The sequence below is a fragment of the Sturnira hondurensis genome, unplaced genomic scaffold, assembly GCF_014824575.4.
Source record: "Sturnira hondurensis isolate 20B ecotype Veracruz unplaced genomic scaffold, ASM1482457v3 Scaffold0013931, whole genome shotgun sequence".
NCBI classification, from domain to species: Eukaryota; Metazoa; Chordata; class Mammalia; order Chiroptera; family Phyllostomidae; genus Sturnira; species Sturnira hondurensis.
In genome coordinates, this window is record NW_028086562.1 from 4,587,978 (window position 1) to 4,604,621 (window position 16,644).

Genomic DNA, 16,644 nt, shown 5'->3' on the forward strand with positions numbered 1-16,644 from the left:
CCCGCCCGGTCTGGAAGGATGAAAACAGCCCAGAGATGCCTCCCCTGCCTTGTACCCAGCGACAGACGTGTGCCTCTGTTCTTTCCCCCTCACACGCTGTGGTGGTGCCTGTCCTGGGACCGTCCAGGACCACACTTGAGGGTGCCACATGCTCCCAGCACCAACAGTGGACAGCCATTCCAGTCCTAGCGAGTGGTGCCGAAGGTTTGTCCTCACAGAAACTCCCTCACATGGGCCCAGGTGTGCTCTGGAGTGGCCACACATGCCCCCAGCACTCCAGGCCAGTGACGCGTGCCACGCACACACACAGACACAGGCCTACCCCTGCCTGAGGCCACAGCACCCCCAGGACAGGGCAGATGCCCACTCAGCCGCACATGCTGGGTCTGCTCGGACGGGCCAGCGGGAGCACCGCAGGTGGCAGGGGGCCTAGGTGACTGGGGCTGCTCGTCCCCAGCCCCAGGTCTGGACTTCCAGCATCCAGGTGCCGGCCAGGACGGTTTCTCGAGGTCTCTGTCCTTGGTGGGCAGCCACCTGCCCATGACTTCCCGTGGTTGTCCCTCTGTGGGGCTCCCTGGGGTTGCTCCTGCTTCTTGCAAAGACACCAGCCCTGTGGGGTCAGGCCCCACTCCTGTGACCTCTGACCCAGATCGCCTCCAGATGCAGCTGCCTGGGGGTCGGGGCTTCGGCACGTGACCTTGGGAACCCAGTATCACGGCCACACCTGCTGCGCTCAGACACAGCTTAGCATCCACCCACCCACACAGCTGCTGCCCCTGCGGGTGCCAGTGGCCCTGCTCTATGGCTCCGGTGCTCCCTTCCCCCCCCCAACAGCTGGTTCTGGGCCAAGGTCCAGACTGTGGAGCCTGTTGCATGACCAAGGGTGCTGCCTCAGTTTACCCATGGACTCTGGATGCCTTTTGCTGAGGGCTGAGGATTGGCATCACCTCCCGTTCCTCCCCGGGAGCTTGGTCCAGCAGCTGAGGGGCCAGCCTGTCCCCACCCAGCCCAGGCCTGTCCAGAGGGGACCTGCACGTGTCTGCAGCCCGAGTTCCACTGCGGAGACCCACAGTGCGAGACCTGCAAACACCACGCCTGCCCACCCGGCCAGAGGGTGAAGGCCCAGGGTAAGTCCCTCCAGCTTCAGCCTGAGTGGCCTCACTCCCAGCCAAGGCTGTGCTTGAGCAGGGTGTGGCCGTGGAAGGAAGCTCACTGGTGTGGGGGACAGACGTGGTCTGCGGGCAGGGCACCTGTGTCGCTCAGCACGGCAGCCAGTTGGGCCAGCCCTTCCCTGGACCAGGGGCTGGAGCGGTGCCCACTTAGGGGAGTTGTGTGAGGCTGGAGGGTGGCAGGTCTAGGGCTAACGGGGACGCCAGCCGTAGCCCCCCCAGTCCAGGACCCTCACTGGCCTTTGCTGCCACTCCACGCCCACCCTGGCCCCATCACTGCTTTCCTCCCCACGTGTGCCCCCAGGGGCGCCTCCACTCAACCCAGGGTCACGGCCTTCAGGTCCCCCAAGGCTGCCTCCCGCACAGGTGCCTGCCCTGGATGGGGCACGTGCAGACGCTGGCTTCTCCGGGGCCCGGGCCTGAGGGTGTTGGGACCTCTGTCGAGGAGATGGGCGTGGGGGTCCACACCCACCCCAGTGGCCCTGCAGCCTGTCCGTCTGTCTTTCTGTCCCTCTGTCTGTCTGCAGGGAACTACAACTTTGGCTTCACATGTGTCGACTGTGCTGAGGGGACCTTCTCTGAGGGCAGCGAGGGCCACTGTAACCCTTGGGCAGAGTGAGTGCTGGTGGGGCCTTTGGGTGGCTCCCAGAGAGGGGACTCTCCTGTCCCTCCTGGTGTGGTGGCCCCGACAGATGGGGCAGCAGCCGTAGGAGGGGCTGCTGGTGGCCGAGGGCTGACGAAGGGCTCTGTGTCCCCATGTCCCAGCTGCTCCCAGTCTGGCCTTCGCACTGTGTTCCCCGGCAACAAGACGCACGACGCACTGGATGTGAGTGGCCCTAACAGTCTAGGGGCTTCCTTCTGGTGCCCTCCTCCTCACGCCAGCCCTGCCCCTCCTCCCCAGCCTTTATAGCCACATCCTGCAAGGAAAACCCCCAGACTCCCATGCTGTGGTGCGATGAGAAGTTGTGTGGGTGCTCGGTGGCCCGGTGCTCTCCACTCTGCCCTGCTGCTCCTGGGGCTGGGTGCTGCAGCCCAGCCCGCCTGCAAGGAGAACACCTACCCCAGGGGCAACAAGTGCTGTAAGGAGTGTGACCCAGGTGAGTGGCCTGCCTGCAGAGGAGGGCAGGGGCACCAGCAGGACACCAGCAGGGGACATGGGAACGGGGGCCAGGGGCACTCAGGTGGGGCCAGGGTGTGGGTAGCATGGGACGAGTGGACGTGGGACAGAGTGGGTGATGCCCCAGGGTGGTGGGGACCTGGCACCAGACCTTGTTGGCGAAGCCCCGATGTGCCCACAGGTTTCCAGATGGTGAGCCGCTGCACCGCCAGCCGGGACTCGGTGTGCCACCCGTGTAAGCCGGGCTTCTACAACGAGGCCGTGAACTACGACACCTGCAAGCCCTGCACCCAGTGCAACCAGCGTGAGGCCCGGCCCCTGCTGCCCCGCCACCCCCTCTCCTCGGGCACGCTTACAGGAGGCTTCTGGGGCCCCCACAGCCACAGGACCAGCCCCAAACCGCAGCAGGGCTCACCCCGCTCGGGGGTCCCCACCGGCACCTTCTGCCTCCCAGGGAGCTGAGACCATGCAGACTTGGGGTGTGGCGCATGTCGGCCACGTGGCTTCTCAGGCCGCAGAGGGTCCTGTGGGCTGGAGGGAGGGTGGGAAGGGAGGCCAGACTGCCTCGGGGCTGAGCCTGGTCCACATGGCCAGAAGGGATGCAGCCTCAAGGGGCCACCAGGTGTCTGGGGGGCCGCTGGACAGGGGAGGAGGCTGTGGGCCCTCGGCCTGAGGCCAGCCGCGTCCTACAGGAAGTGGGAGCGAAGTCAAGCGGATATGCACTGCCACCAACGACACCGTCTGTAGCTGCCGGCCCGGCACCCAGCCCCACGGCGGCTTCAAGCGCGGAGTCGGTGAGCCGGGGCCCGGGTCTGTCCATGTCCTCCACATCATACACTGTCACCTCCTGCCCGGCACTCCTCTCCCAGACCAGACCCAGTGCCCCTCCCCCAACAGGTCACACAGAGACCTGGGGGCTCTGGGTCCAGCTGGGGGGTGGAGTACGGGAGGGGCTTCCAGAGGTCGAGGGGCAGCACGGGGCCCAGCCTCTCACGCAGTCTTCACTGCCTCCGTGCTGTCTCTGTGGCAGACTGCGCCCCGTGCCCACCAGGACACTTCTCCCCCGGTGACAACGCGGCCTGCAAACCCTGGACCAAGTGAGTGTCTCAGGGGCTGGGAGGCTCAGGGGCCTGGCTGCCTGCGAACCAGGAGCCAGGTCCGGAAGCAGGAAGCCGCTGGCTCGGGGAGCTCCTGGCCCCGTCCCCAGTGATGGCCTGTCCCCTGCTCAGCCCGGGCCCTGGCCCCAGGACTGCAAGAGGCCCCCACCCAGCTCAGCTGGGAGTTCGTCTTTCAGGGCTTCATGGTGGGGCGGGGGTTTGTGGGGAGGGCCAGGAGGAGCCTTTGGGGAGCAGAGTGAGTGAGGGGACATGGGGGTGAGCCGTAGCCTCGGAAATCCTGCAGGTGGGGCTGAGCTTCCTGGGCAGCTGGGCCCCGGCCCCCTCTTCAGCCCCCCTTGCTTTGTGGGGTTTGATGCTGCCGGAGGCCCCCCAGTGTGGCCCCACGGGTCCCTGACAACACCCCTCCCCTCAGCTGCACCTTGGAGGGGAAGCGCACCCTGTGGGCTGGCAGCAACAGCTCCGACGCCATCTGTGAGGGCAGGACGCCCCCAGCCACCCTTCCTGAGAAGACCCCAGGGCCCCCAGCCCAGCTCCCCACCACCCAGCCCCCCACCGCCTGGACCAGGCCCTCACAGGGAACTGCTATGCCCCCTGCAGAGCCCCCCAGGGGTAAGGGTACCTGGCCTCCCCCAGCAGGGCCCCCAATCCAGAGAAGAGTGGGCGTGGGGAAGGCGGGGTGGGGGTGGACCGCCCCAGCCCCATGGGGCCCCCTCTGGTGGCCCCACTCAGCCACGCTCTCGCCACAGGTCCTGAGCTGGCCGCTGTCCTGGGCCTGGGGCTGTGTCTGGGCCTGCTGGCCCCAGTGGCCGCCGTGCTGGTCCTGCTTCAGCACTACAAGGCCTGGAGGCTGCCCACCCATCACACCAAGCCCCCCGGTGAGTGCCGCCGCCATCCACCCGGACCGCCTGCCCAGAGTCCCAGGCCCCTGTCAGCCTCCACCTTTGCTCTCCCCCCACCAGGAGGGAGCAGCTGCCGAACCCCAGTGCAAGAGGAGCAGTCAGGCGCCCACTCTGCCCTGGCCAAGCTCTGAGCAGCCGCACCGTTGGCAGCCGGCGCCCCAGCACCCCTTCAGCCTGCCAACCCCTCGCCCCATCCTCCCCCCACCCCCCGGCACCCTGCCACCTGCCCTGCGCCGTTCTAGGTGCGCCTGGGCCCGCCCCCGGGCTCGGCTATGTATGCTGTGCATACTCCAACCAGGGTGGCCCCTAATAAACTGTGTTGGCCGACTCGGTCTCAGTCTGGGTGCCTGTGGGCATATGCGTGGGGGCCCAGTGCCGGGGCTGTGTGTGGGGCGGGGGGCTCCGGCAGAATGCTTAGGCCTTGGGGCACCGTCCCCCCGCCCCTGCTCTGGGCCCAGATGGTGCTGCAGGGGGACGTGGAGCCAAAGAGGAGGTCCGGGGCCATCAGACGATGGATGGCGAGGCCCCACAGTGAGGCCAGTGGCCTGGTGCAGGGGATCGGGCGGGTCCTGCTAAGGCACGGGGGGGGGGGGGGGACAGATTCAGGTTTCAAAGGGACATTGACGACATCCCCACCATCCCTGCAGGAGGGCCTAGTGTTGCTTGTCCTTCCTCCCAGCCCCTCAAACCCTGTGCCTGCCTGCCATGAGTGTGTGACGCCCTGGACCCCCAACTGTGCCCCCGGTCTCTGGTGCCGCTCCATGCCCTCCAGGTGCCCAGGGCCAAGCACCCCCAGGGTCCTCGAGGGTGGCCCCACTCCCGAGCCCTACAGGTAGGGTGCCAAACTCCACTCTGGGAAACTGGAGGTGCTGGTGGACGTGAGCAGGGGCCTCAAACGGAAACTCCAACGTCCATCGGCAGCGAGGTGGACGGAGAAATCCTGGCGTGTGCAGGCGGCCCCTGGCCAGCACTCAGGCGGCCCTCCTCCATGTGCGGCTTGGACAGGCTGCCCGTGGTGTTTTGGGAAGAGACCGACCGTGGCAGCAGCCAGCCTCAGCAGCCCTGCTCACGTGCATCGTACATCCGCCCCGACCCAGGAAGGGGCGTGGGACCAGCCCACCTGAGGGAAACCACAAGCCAAGGAAGGAGGGGCACGCCCTCGGGGCCTACAGCACGTTCAGGTGCTGCCGGGAGGGACTCGGTGAGACACCACACGGGAGGGAGGTGCACTGGGCAGAGCCTTACTCAGAGGCCACGTCCGGCCTGGCCCCCTCAGCTCCCACTCCCTGTCCCCTCCAGCCCTGCTGAGCTGGGCTTCCCACCTGCTGGTGGCTTTCTCTCTACACTTGCCCCACTGGCCTCAACCTCTCCCCCTCAGACCTCTGACCCCCATCCCTGGACCCTCTGGCTGCAAAGGGAAGGAAGCCATTTGCCTTCATGAGCTGCAACAGGGCCAAATAGGGCTGTCACCCCTGATGAGGGAACAGGGACCTCCAAATGGGGCCTGAGGGAGGGTCTGGACCTTGGTGCTTGGAAGGTTGGGGGTCATGGGGCAGGGCTTCCTCCCCACACCCACCCCAGTCTGGGGCTCTGTGTTCTTTGTGGGACAGAGGCATGGACGGAGGGTGGCCACCTTCCTGTCACTTCTGCACTGCCCTGGTCCGTGCTTGGCTCTGCTGACACCCCCAGACCTTCTCCTGCGCAGGCTCTGCCCAAGTCCCAGGCCTGGGTGTTGAGCTGAATCCTGCCCCAGCCGCAGGAACCAGGGGTGCCCACCTGGTGTGTCCCCATCTGGCTCCCCCATCTGGCCCCGTGGAGCGACAACTCTCTGTCTCTCCACACCCCCAGGCCTCCCTGGGGCTAATGCCAGACACCCCTGTGGGTCCCTCAGGGCATGCACACGGGTTGCTTCTGAAAGTCGAAATAAATGATGCGGATTTGCAGCTGCTCGTGGGCTGGTAATAAAGCTGGAAATAAAGACAGGCAGAGGGTCACCTCGGCCCCACTGCCCACCTCAGAAGCCACGCTGGCTCAAGGGGCCACCCCGTGGCGGGCACAGGAAGGCAGGCGTGGGCACTGGTGCTTTCTGACTTCGCTCTGCCTCTCAACGGCTTTGCTGGCCACCCTCTGAGCACACGGCCAGGCCCCTTCACATCTGCGGGGCTGCAGGTGACGGCAGCGACTCCGCCCCTGCCCACCTTGCCGATTCCAGAAGGTTCCAAAATTCCAGAAGGTAATTTTGGAAGGACCAAATCACAAGCATCACTGTAGGGGAATTAACATGTTTCCTGGGTGCCTATCAGAACCGAAGGGCACCTGCTGGCACAGACCTGGTCTCTCCCGCCTATAAAGTAAACGGGGCCCCGGATCTCCGCTCAGAGCACCTTTACCTGGCATCCAGGTAAGGCCACATGGCCTTCTTTCGGCCCTCACTCTCAGACCCACCTCCCCACTAGGAGCTGAATGCAAATCTCAGGGTTCCCTGGCCCCACTGGCCCCACCTTACCTTCAGGGTCTCAGGCAGCTGGGAGCCACAGCCACCCTGGAGACCCGTGTCTGAGGACCTGAGAACAAGGGCTGAGTCATTTCTCAACCTATCATTTCTCTCAGAAAAGGGACAGGCTCGCCTTCTGTGATCACAGCCCTCAGTCCACCAGCCGTCGGCGCCCCCCTAGGCCACATTCCAGAGACCCAGTGCCCAGCCCCCACACCCCCAGTGGTCTTCACCAGCTCCCCTGTGCTGAGCCTCAGCAAGGCGGGGGCACAAAGCCAGACAATCTAGGTGGGCTTCCTGGAGGAGGCAGGCCCCAGAACCCTTCAGTGAGCCATGGGGAAACTGAGGCTCAGAGAGACAAGGAACCATGTCAAGGTGAGTTGGAGGCTGTTCTCTGTGGCTCAAGAGCTCTGGTGAGGGCTGGCGCTCCACACCCTCCAGGGCGACCGGGTCTATCTAGGGAGACCTGGGTCGGAACCTCTCAGCAGTCAGAGCTGCGACTGCACAGGCTTCAAGGGCCTCAGGCTTCTGCCAGCACCCGGGCCTCTCCTCTCCCACTCCCCCCACACCCCCACACATGCCGAGGAGCCCCCTGGGTTGGGAGTGGGAGGGGCTCCCGGGGCTCAAAAGCACAGGCAGGGTGGCTGCTGGCTGCACCCACTGCTGGCTGCACCCACTGGGGTATGGGGGTCATTCCAAGCTGCTGGAGCCCCGCCAGGCTGGGTTGCCCCAGTCAGGAAGAAGGCTCATCGTAACCCTTGCAAAGCAGAGGGACACTCATCCTAATTCCCAGAAAGTGGGTGGGGGGCTCCTCCCGACCCCTGGGTGGGCTCCCAGGCTGCTGGGTGCTGAGCTCAGAGCCTAGTGGGTGTGGCCATACCCGAGGCAGGTGGGGCTCTGGGTCTGCAGGCTTCAGGGAGGACGAAGGACTGGACCCGGCCCCCCTGAGAGTCCAGGGAGGCTGGAGGTGGGAGGGGATTCAGCCGAGAGCCAGCCGAGGGGCCCAGAGAGGGAACTGCTTTGGCTCAGTTCCACCCGCAAGGGGAGGTCCCTCTCGAGAACCCAACTGTGGGCACTGCCCACCCACAGTGACTCAGGGCCTGACTGACCACCCCACAGCCAGAGCCCACCCCTGCTACCCTCCTGCCCACACCCCTGTCTCTCCAGACCAGATGGCCACAGGCTTTGCACAGATTTTCAGACGCCCCCACCCCTCCCGGCTCCCACTGGGCTGGGCTGTGTGTGGATAGGCGCTCCCCAGAAGATGTCGGGCAGGAGCCCTTGTGAAGCCCAAGGTCACACCACATGTGTCTGGGGCATCAGTCAGTGGACTCCGACCTCAGCAGCTGGGACCCACTAGTTTTGGAATAGGCTTTATTTTTCAAAATACTTTTAGGTTCACAGAGAAATTGAAGGGCAGGTACAGAGACTTCCCACCGGCCCCCACCCACCACAGTGGTCGCCGTTACCAACGTCCCCACAGAGAGTGCATGTGTCACAACGGACATGCCACCGTCACCCAGGGGCCCCCCTTACATTAGGGTCCCTCCGTGCTGTGCATTCGGCGGTTTGCACAGAGGCGCCGTGACCTGTGTTCCCGGGATGATCAGGAAGGAGTCTCACTGCTCCCAAATCCCCCGCGCCCCGCCTGCCCCTTGAGTAGCGCGCTGCCTGTTGGGGGTCCCGGTGGTAGCAATTTCTCTCTCCCCCTGGGGCGTGGTAGAGGCGGGGCTGCGCTCCGGCCTCTGGGGCGGGGTCTGGGTGTGCCCGGTGGGGCGTGATGGCGTCTCGGAGTCGGGGAGCTCTCTTGGGCGGCGGTGCCATGGACGCAAGGGGCGTGCTGGCGGCCCTGTGGGGCGTCGCGCTGCTCTGCGCGCTTGGCCTGGGCCAGCGGTCCCCCGGGCACTCGAGATGCGGCCCCGGGCGCTCTGTGAACGGGACCGGGGTGAACGCGCGCTGCTGCGGCCCGTGTGCCTCGGGTAAGGCGCGCAGCGGGCAGGCGGGGGTGGGGTCCGGGCTCCGGACTTATAGGCGCTGCGCCCCCTCCGCTTGCGCAGACCCGGCCGAGGCGAAGCAGTGGACAAGCTTTCCAGGTCCAGAACCCCGGGCTCTACCGCAAGCCCAGGGAGTGGAAACAGCCCAGCTCCCGCCGGTGGCTTGAGGCAGGGACCCGGGGTGAGGGGTGGGAGCCGTTTCCATGACGGGCCAGGGTCCTGGTTCCTACTGAGTGCATAACCGAGTCCTCGGTCATCACTCAGGCCAATTCCTGCCCCCTACCCCCTACTCCCGTCTCTGACCTGTGGCTGTGGGTGAGGGGCAGGTGGAACGTGGCCGTTCGGGGACACATATCAAAGGAAGACACCCCAGAGTGTCACCCTGAGGGGTCCTGGGGGTGGGGCCCGGAGGAAGACAGGCAGACTACCTCCAGGCACATGGCGCCTGGCTCAGTGCAGGGTAAGGGCGGCCCCCAGGCCACTTCCTTGTCTGTCAGGGGCAGCTCCAGGTCCCAAGCAGAGCCACAGCGACGCTGGGTGAGCCCAGCTTCAGGGGGAGCAGAGGGCCAAGTGAGGGTCCTGGCTCCCAGACAGCTGCCCTCTGCCCCCTGGTGGCACCTGAGAGTGGGCTGCCTGCCCTGACGCCCCTCCACCCTGGAGGGCTGGAGAGGGGGCAGTCCTGGGAAGGTGGGCTCGGCCCAGCTGCTGAGGGGCCAGCCTATCCCCGCCCAGCCCAGGCCTGTCCAGAGGGGACCTGCAGGTGTCTGCAGCCCGAGTTCCACTGCGGAGACCCACAGTGCGAGACCTGCAAACACCACGCCTGCCCACCCGGCCAGAGGGTGAAGGCCCAGGGTAAGTCCCTCCGGCTTCAGCCCGAGTGGCCTCACTCCCAGCCAAGGCTGTGCTTGAGCAGGGTGTGGCCGTGGAAGGAAGCTCACTGGTGTGGGGGACACAGACGTGGTCTGCGGGCAGGGCACCTGTGTCGCTCAGCACGGCAGCCACTTGGGCCAGCCCTTCCCTGGACCAGGGGCTGGAGCGGTGCCCACTTAGGGGAGTTGTGTGAGGCTGGAGGGTGGCAGGTCTAGGGCTAACGGGGACGCCAGCCGTAGCCCCCCCAGTCCAGGACCCTCACTGGCCTTTGCTGCCACTCCACGCCCACCCTGGCCCCATCACTGCTTTCCTCCCCACGTGTGCCCCCAGGGGCGCCTCCACTCAACCCAGGGTCACGGCCTTCAGGTCCCCCAAGGCTGCCTCCCGCACAGGTGCCTGCCCTGGATGGGGCACGTGCAGACGCTGGCTTCTCCGGGGCCCGGGCCTGAGGGTGTTGGGACCTCTGTCGAGGAGATGGGCGTGGGGGTCCACACCCACCCCAGTGGCCCTGCAGCCTGTCCGTCTGTCTTTCTGTCCCTCTGTCTGTCTGCAGGGAACTACAACTTTGGCTTCACATGTGTCGACTGTGCTGAGGGGACCTTCTCTGAGGGCAGCGAGGGCCACTGTAACCCTTGGGCAGAGTGAGTGCTGGTGGGGCCTTTGGGTGGCTCCCAGAGAGGGGACTCTCCTGTCCCTCCTGGTGTGGTGGCCCCGACAGATGGGGCAGCAGCCGTAGGAGGGGCTGCTGGTGGCCGAGGGCTGACGAAGGGCTCTGTGTCCCCATGTCCCAGCTGCTCCCAGTCTGGCCTTCGCACTGTGTTCCCCGGCAACAAGACGCACAATGCTGTGTGCGGCCTGCTGCTGCCGCCCGCTGAGCCGCACTGCCCTCTCGCCGTGCTCCTGGCCCTGGGTGCCTGCATCCTGGCCCTGACTGCAGCCCAGCTCGGCCTGCACCTCTGGCAGCTGAGGAGGCAGCTAGCGCGGCCCCCAGGTGAGTTGTGCCTGAGGTTGGGGAGGCGGGCCCCTCCGTGCCCTGCCCGCTGACCACGGCCCCTCTGCAGAGGCCCAGCCACTCCTGGAGATGCCACCAGTGGTGGACGACACCTGCAGCTGCCAGTTTCCGGAAGAAGAGCGAGGGGGACGGCTCTCGGAGGACACGGGCGAAGACAAGGGCCCACCGGGGAACCTGTGGGTGTGAGGCCTGGCCATCTTCCAGCACAGTGGACCCTGACACAGGCCTCCCTGGAACTGGCCCGGGGCCGACCCTCCGGTGCATGGGCTCTGGGCCCTGTGAGGGGCCCGGATCTGGCCCGGCCCTGCTCCCCTCGGCGGTGGAAGTGGGTGGGGATTGTGGCAGCGATGACTCCCCAGATCATGCGGAAGAGGACAACGACGACAGGAGACACCATTGGCAGGGCTGCCTCCCTCCCTTGCTGGCCCTGATGGGGTGGGGTCTGTGGGCCCCCGTTCCCTGGACAGGAGGCCAGACAGCCCAGGACAGGCTGCAGGCAGAGCCCAATAAACACCTGCCCAGCGACCTGAGTGGACGTGTGCTGGGCAGAGGCAGGGACACAAGGCACGGGCCCTGGGGCTATCCCCAACCAGTGGCCACCTTCCCTCCTGGGCTAGGTGGGGTGGGGGTTCGGGTTTGGGAGCAGAAGTCAGGCCACCCCAGAGCAGAAACCGCAGGGCTCGGTAGGCGTCCTGGGGGAGGGGCTGTGCTGGCCAGCTACCCTCTGTGCATCTGTGCCCCATCCAGTGCCCCTCGCTGCTTGCCTGCCTGGCACACACTAGGGTGGCTGGGTCCTGGGCCTGTGTCGGATCTCAGGGCCACCACTGCTCCAGACTCTGGGCTCAGGTTGGGCTTCCCTCAGGGGGCACCTGCCGTGTGTCATTTGGGCACAAAGTCTGGGGCCGGGTCATTTTCTGCCCTCAGCGCCTCTGGGTGGATGGTGGCCATCTCAACTCAGACACCTTTGACCCCAGCCCATCACCTCACCCTGCTCCTGGCCTCTGCCACCTCGCAGGACCCAGATCCCTGGGAGCATGGTTCTGGGGTTGGTTCCTCCCAGCCTCCTGGCAGGGCTGACACCTGGGGAGGTCTGATAAGGACTCATTGGCACAGGCTTCCAGGGTGCGGAAGGCGGGCCAGTGGGGACCCGTCTCAGCAGCAGCACCCTCCAGGTGGCAGCACACCTGGATGCCTGCTGGCAGCCCACGTCCTCCAGTCCCCCTCCCCTCCCATCCTGCCTACACGTAGCCCAGCAGAGCCCTCCTGACCCACTCGCTGGTCCCCACCCCACCAAGCCCAGCAGGCAGGGCGGCCAGGTGGGCACTGCGCGCAAATCAGGGAGATGGAGGACAGAGGGGCTCGGGTGTGTCCCCCCCAAGGACATCGTCCCACCCCGGCACGGCACAGCTCACTTTTGCCCCTGGAAGGAGGGCAGGGACGCCTTCGTGATCTTGATCCCTGGGGCAATGCTTATCCTTGGGCACCGCCCCCGTGCCCGCCAGGTCCCGTGCTCTGGGTATGTCCATGGAGCCCAAGCCCCTGGTGAGTCCCAAGTGAACTAGCAAATAAAAAAGCGGGCGTGGGCCAGCTGGACCTCGGGAAAACAGCAGCGGACACCTTTCAGGCTGTCCTCAAAGCAGACAGCCTCGCTGGGACCTGCCTGCCACACTGTCCACTGTGTCTCCAGGCCAGGTCCCTTGCTCTGCCAACCCCTCACTCGTCTCCTCGGGCAGCCAGCTCTCCTGGGGCTTCCTCCTGTCACCTGGGCCCCTGGATTGTTCCACCCCCACTGACAGGCTCCCGGGCGGGCTCTCCCACCTGCCCCGGACCCTCCTCAGGTGCCTGCTCAGGCTGTCCCTGAGCAGGGGGAGCAGGGAAGGGGTTCCCCACCTGGCTCAGCTGCCCTGGGGGGCCAGGCCTCAGGGCATAGGAAGCCCTTCCCCAGAAACCAGTGGCCTGCCCACGCCTAAGTCCCAAGGGGCCTAGCAGGTGGGAGAGGCAGGGCTGACTCAGCGTGGAAACTCCTGGGCAGAGCTCGGCTCTCAGACGTCAGCTCGCGGGTGGGGGCGGCAGGAGTGACGCAGAGCAGTGGGGGATTCCAGCAGCCAAGGGCAGTGGGAGGTGAAGGGGGCCTGGGCGGACACCCTCTCGCCCCAGGGAGGGCTTGGGGGTGATTCCCTCCTCAGCCCCAGGTGCAGCAGAGGCGCCCCCCTACTCGGCAGTCACCTCATCTCCATCTGCCCCTCCCTGCCCTCACTCCCCACCTCCGGGCTCCCGAGCCTGCTCAGGCAGCCTTCTTGGAGCCCCCAGGACCCCAGGGTCTGCAGGGCTGGCCTGGCTCTGCCCTGAAAAAGGCCTGTGCTCAGTATCAGGCTGAGGGGTGGGGGTTTAGGTGTTAGGAGGTAGCAGAGGGGTTAGGTGGGGAGGCCTGAGCAACTCCAGACTCGGAAGCAGGAAACGTGGGCAGGCAGTGAGGGCCAGTGCCCAGGGCAGGGGCCCTGAGGAGACTCAGGGGTGCTGGCTGTGGGGAAAGGGGGGTGGGGAGGCAGTTTGGAGTTAAGGGGCTGTGAGCGCCCCCTTAACCAGCTTCCTAGCGTGGGGCAGGTGTGCGCCCCCTTGCAGAGGCTGGTAGCCTGGCCGGGCCACCAAGCCCTAGGGAAACCCCAAGGTGAAACTTCACCCACCCAGAACTGCCACCCCCAGGAGTAGGTTCCAGCTGTTCCGGAAAACCACAGCTCCGCCTCCCAGGGTTGGAGTTCAGTCTGATAAGGATCCCGAGTCTGTGTTCCCAGAAGCTCTTCCGGCCTCGGCGGGTCCCCGCCCTTCACCTGCCCTTCCTGTTACTGCGGTTGGAGTCTCAGCTGGACAGAGACCCTCAGTGGGGGGCAGGAAGGAGGGCCACCCCAGACAGAGCTTGTCCTAGGGCACCGCTGGGGCTGGCTGCCAGGGCAGGGGGTCCTTGGCTGCCCCGGTGCTGCATGTGTGCCCAGCGGTCAAACGGGCCCACTGTGCCAGGCCCGGCCACTCAGGGTCCTTGATCAGGACGTGGGGCCGTCACTCCTGTCCCCCCAACCCACAGGTTACCCTGAGCATTGAGGAGCAGTCCCCTGTACCTCAGCCCCAGAGCTGGGCTGAGCTCTAAGGCTGAGACATGATCCTGGAGGGGTGGCTGGTCCTGTGCTGGTTTTGGGGGCTCCACCCCAAAGTGGCTGTGCTCGGGGTGGGGTGGGGAGCCAGACACCTCCATGGGTCTCATCCTCCCAGGAGGTTTCAGGAGTTGTGACTTGGGCCAAGCAGCTTCAGACCCGTGTGTCTCAGGGACACACTGCAGGGCTGAGGGGCTGGTGGTGTCCACCGAGTCCTTGGGGTTCCCTGGCTCTGGCTGGAACAGACCCATGACTTCCAGAAGGTGCTCAGCAGACCCGGGGCACTCTCTGCCTGAGGCTGAGAGATGCCCCACTGGGTGCCGGGGGAGGCTCTAGGGTTGGTCCCCAGGTGCTTCCTGGGTTGGAGCCAGGGGCAGCTGGACCCCCCAACCTTCCTGCAGACAGAAAGCACTGCTGGGGTTCCCCACCTGCCAACAGGATCCCTGGAGGGGAGAGGGAAGAGGAAGCAAGTAAGGAGTGTGTGGGGGTCTGGATATGAGGGGCGGAGGGAAGGAGGGGGGCAGCCCTCCCCTTGGAGCACATGCCTGGCTGGGCACAGGACCGGGCAGCCGTGTCCTGGGCACCTGGCACCCTTGCTCCCCCACTCAGGGGTCCCAGCTGCCTCTGCTGTGACTGCTGCCCCTTGTCTTTGAATATTGACAGGTGGTCAATGTTCAGGGGGCACCTGCTATATTCTATGCATTGAATATAGCAGGGGGCACCTGCTACCCGAAGATGCCAGGTGCCGTGTTGCAGCAGCGGAACATCGTAAGGGTGGGGAATTGACTCTGTCTCTGTCAGTGCTGACTCTGGTGCGGCTTGTAGATGAACAGCTGCTTATGTAAGAATTCTAGGAACTACAAAAGATGCAGAACCCATCTCAACGCTCCAGGGGAAGCACTGACCTTCAGCGGTGGAGCTACGATGACGTAAAGCCAGGGTGACTAAACCGGGATGACGCACACAGGACTGTCGCCTGCCCTGGTGGAAAGCACTGTGCCTGTCTGCAACCCCCTCCCCCGATCTGTCTGTTCTGTACCCCCTCCCTCCTTATAAACACCTCTGCCGGCGCGGAGACGGGGAGACAGGCTGTGACGTGAGTCCCCCATCCTTTCTGCACATCAGCACTTGCCTGAGTGCTGGCTTTCGAAGTGGTGGCCAGCGGGGCCTGGGTTTGGCTACACCATGTGCCACAGCACCCCAGTCTCCGTCTCTTGCCCGCCTCCCCTGCCTCCCGGGTCCTTAAGGTCCTGGACGTGGGCTGTGTGGGGCCTGGGGTGTGACCGCCGCCTCGGCGGGTAAAGAGCAATGGCTCTTGGGATATCGCACTTGAGGCTTGGGCCCTCGGGGGGCACTGGGGACTTAAGAGCAGCAGAGGGCCCAGGCCTTTGGGCCCTGCATGGGCATGGGGCCGGCTGCTCTGCCAGCGTGCACTTCCTGTGGCGTCACAGGTCCGGTGCATCATTGCGGCCGAGCAGGGTCCAGGGATGACAGAGGCGGCAGCATCTCCCTGAGGACTCGGCCACGCCCACGAGCCCACAGGTTGGCTCCACCTGGGACAGCCGGAANCGCCTCGGCGGGTAAAGAGCAATGGCTCTTGGGATATCGCACTTGAGGCTTGGGCCCTCGGGGGGCACTGGGGACTTAAGAGCAGCAGAGGGCCCAGGCCTTTGGGCCCTGCATGGGCATGGGGCCGGCTGCTCTGCCAGCGTGCACTTCCTGTGGCGTCACAGGTCCAGTGCATCATTGCGGCCGCGCAGGGTCCAGGGATGACAGAGGCGGCAGCATCTCCCTGAGGACTCGGCCACGCCCACGAGCCCACAGGTTGGCTCCACCTGGGACAGCCGGAACCTTCTGGGAGAACACTAATGTTGCCCTTGCCACATCCGCAGCCCAGAGGCAGCTTGTGGGCCGAGGGTGGGCGGGGGGGGGGCACACAGTGGGGGTGGGGGCGTGGGGGGCAGAGGGGGGTCTGTGAGCTGAGACAGGGCACACCGGGAGGGGCCCTGAAGCAGCACGGCTGTGGAGCAGCATGGGTACCAGCAGGGAACATGGCCATGGCCCCAAAGGCCCAGGTGGGGGTTTCACAAAGACCTGGGTGCGCTCGGTCTGCCCAGGAGGCCCCTGGTTCCTGATGGAGGCTGCCCTTCATCCCACCCCAGCCTTGGGCTCCGAGCTGGCCGGCTACTGCAGAGCCAGCAGTAGCTGAGCATGGCCCCTCATGGAAGGACCACTGGACATGCTGCAGGGGACTCTGGCTCCTGGGCCCTGGCCTCTCAGTGACCTCTTGCCTGAGCACCCCACACTCCAAGCCAGGCAGACAGCAGGAGGATGAGGGCTGCAGCGAATCTGCAGCTGGGGCCCTGCTCCCTGGCCCAGTGGTGGGCCCCTCACTGGCTCCGTAACCCTGGGGGACTCCCTTTCCTTCTCTGAGCCCCTGTGCCTCCATCCCTTCTCTCCCTGGCTGTGTGGCGGCCGGCTCCCGCAGGCGGCGGGGATGCAGTAGTGCTCAGCGCCCTCTGGCGCCCTCTGCTGCACGCACCAGAATGTGACCGCAGGGTGGCCGGCAGTGGAGGGTTGGCTCCCTGCCCCTCCTAGCTTGAGCACCAACTCGGGGGTACCCAAGGGACTGGCAGCCTGTCCCAGCTGCTGTGGAGGCCACGGGTGCTGGGCGTGGGTTAGAAGCCAGAACCCACGGGGGTAGGTCAGACGCACGTGTGACTTAGACAACGGCTGGGAGAGGTGAGCAGAGCACGGTGGGGGGGGGGGGGGGGCCGTGCAGGAGGGGCGGGTGCAAACTGGGACGGGCCCAGGTTGGCTGACGT

General features: G+C 65.8%; 2 protein-coding genes across 2 annotated transcripts; both read left to right on the forward strand.

Annotated features, from left to right (window-relative positions):
• Positions 1–1,701: 1,701 nt before the first annotated feature.
• Positions 1,702–4,630, forward strand: TNFRSF4 (TNF receptor superfamily member 4). Its single transcript, XM_037062254.1, has 8 exons — positions 1,702–1,784; positions 2,071–2,266; positions 2,468–2,590; positions 2,979–3,080; positions 3,317–3,383; positions 3,817–4,013; positions 4,151–4,279; positions 4,364–4,630. The coding sequence occupies exons 2-8, from the start codon at positions 2,125–2,127 to the stop codon at positions 4,432–4,434; spliced, it is 831 nt and encodes a 276-aa protein (XP_036918149.1). The 5' UTR covers positions 1,702–1,784; positions 2,071–2,124; the 3' UTR covers positions 4,435–4,630.
• Positions 4,631–8,559: 3,929 nt separating this feature from the next.
• On the forward strand, positions 8,560–11,198 carry TNFRSF18 (TNF receptor superfamily member 18). Its single transcript, XM_037062255.1, has 5 exons — positions 8,560–8,776; positions 9,524–9,643; positions 10,215–10,302; positions 10,453–10,652; positions 10,723–11,198. The coding sequence occupies exons 1-5, from the start codon at positions 8,578–8,580 to the stop codon at positions 10,857–10,859; spliced, it is 744 nt and encodes a 247-aa protein (XP_036918150.1). The 5' UTR covers positions 8,560–8,577; the 3' UTR covers positions 10,860–11,198.
• The last annotated feature ends 5,446 nt before the right edge of the window (positions 11,199–16,644 follow it).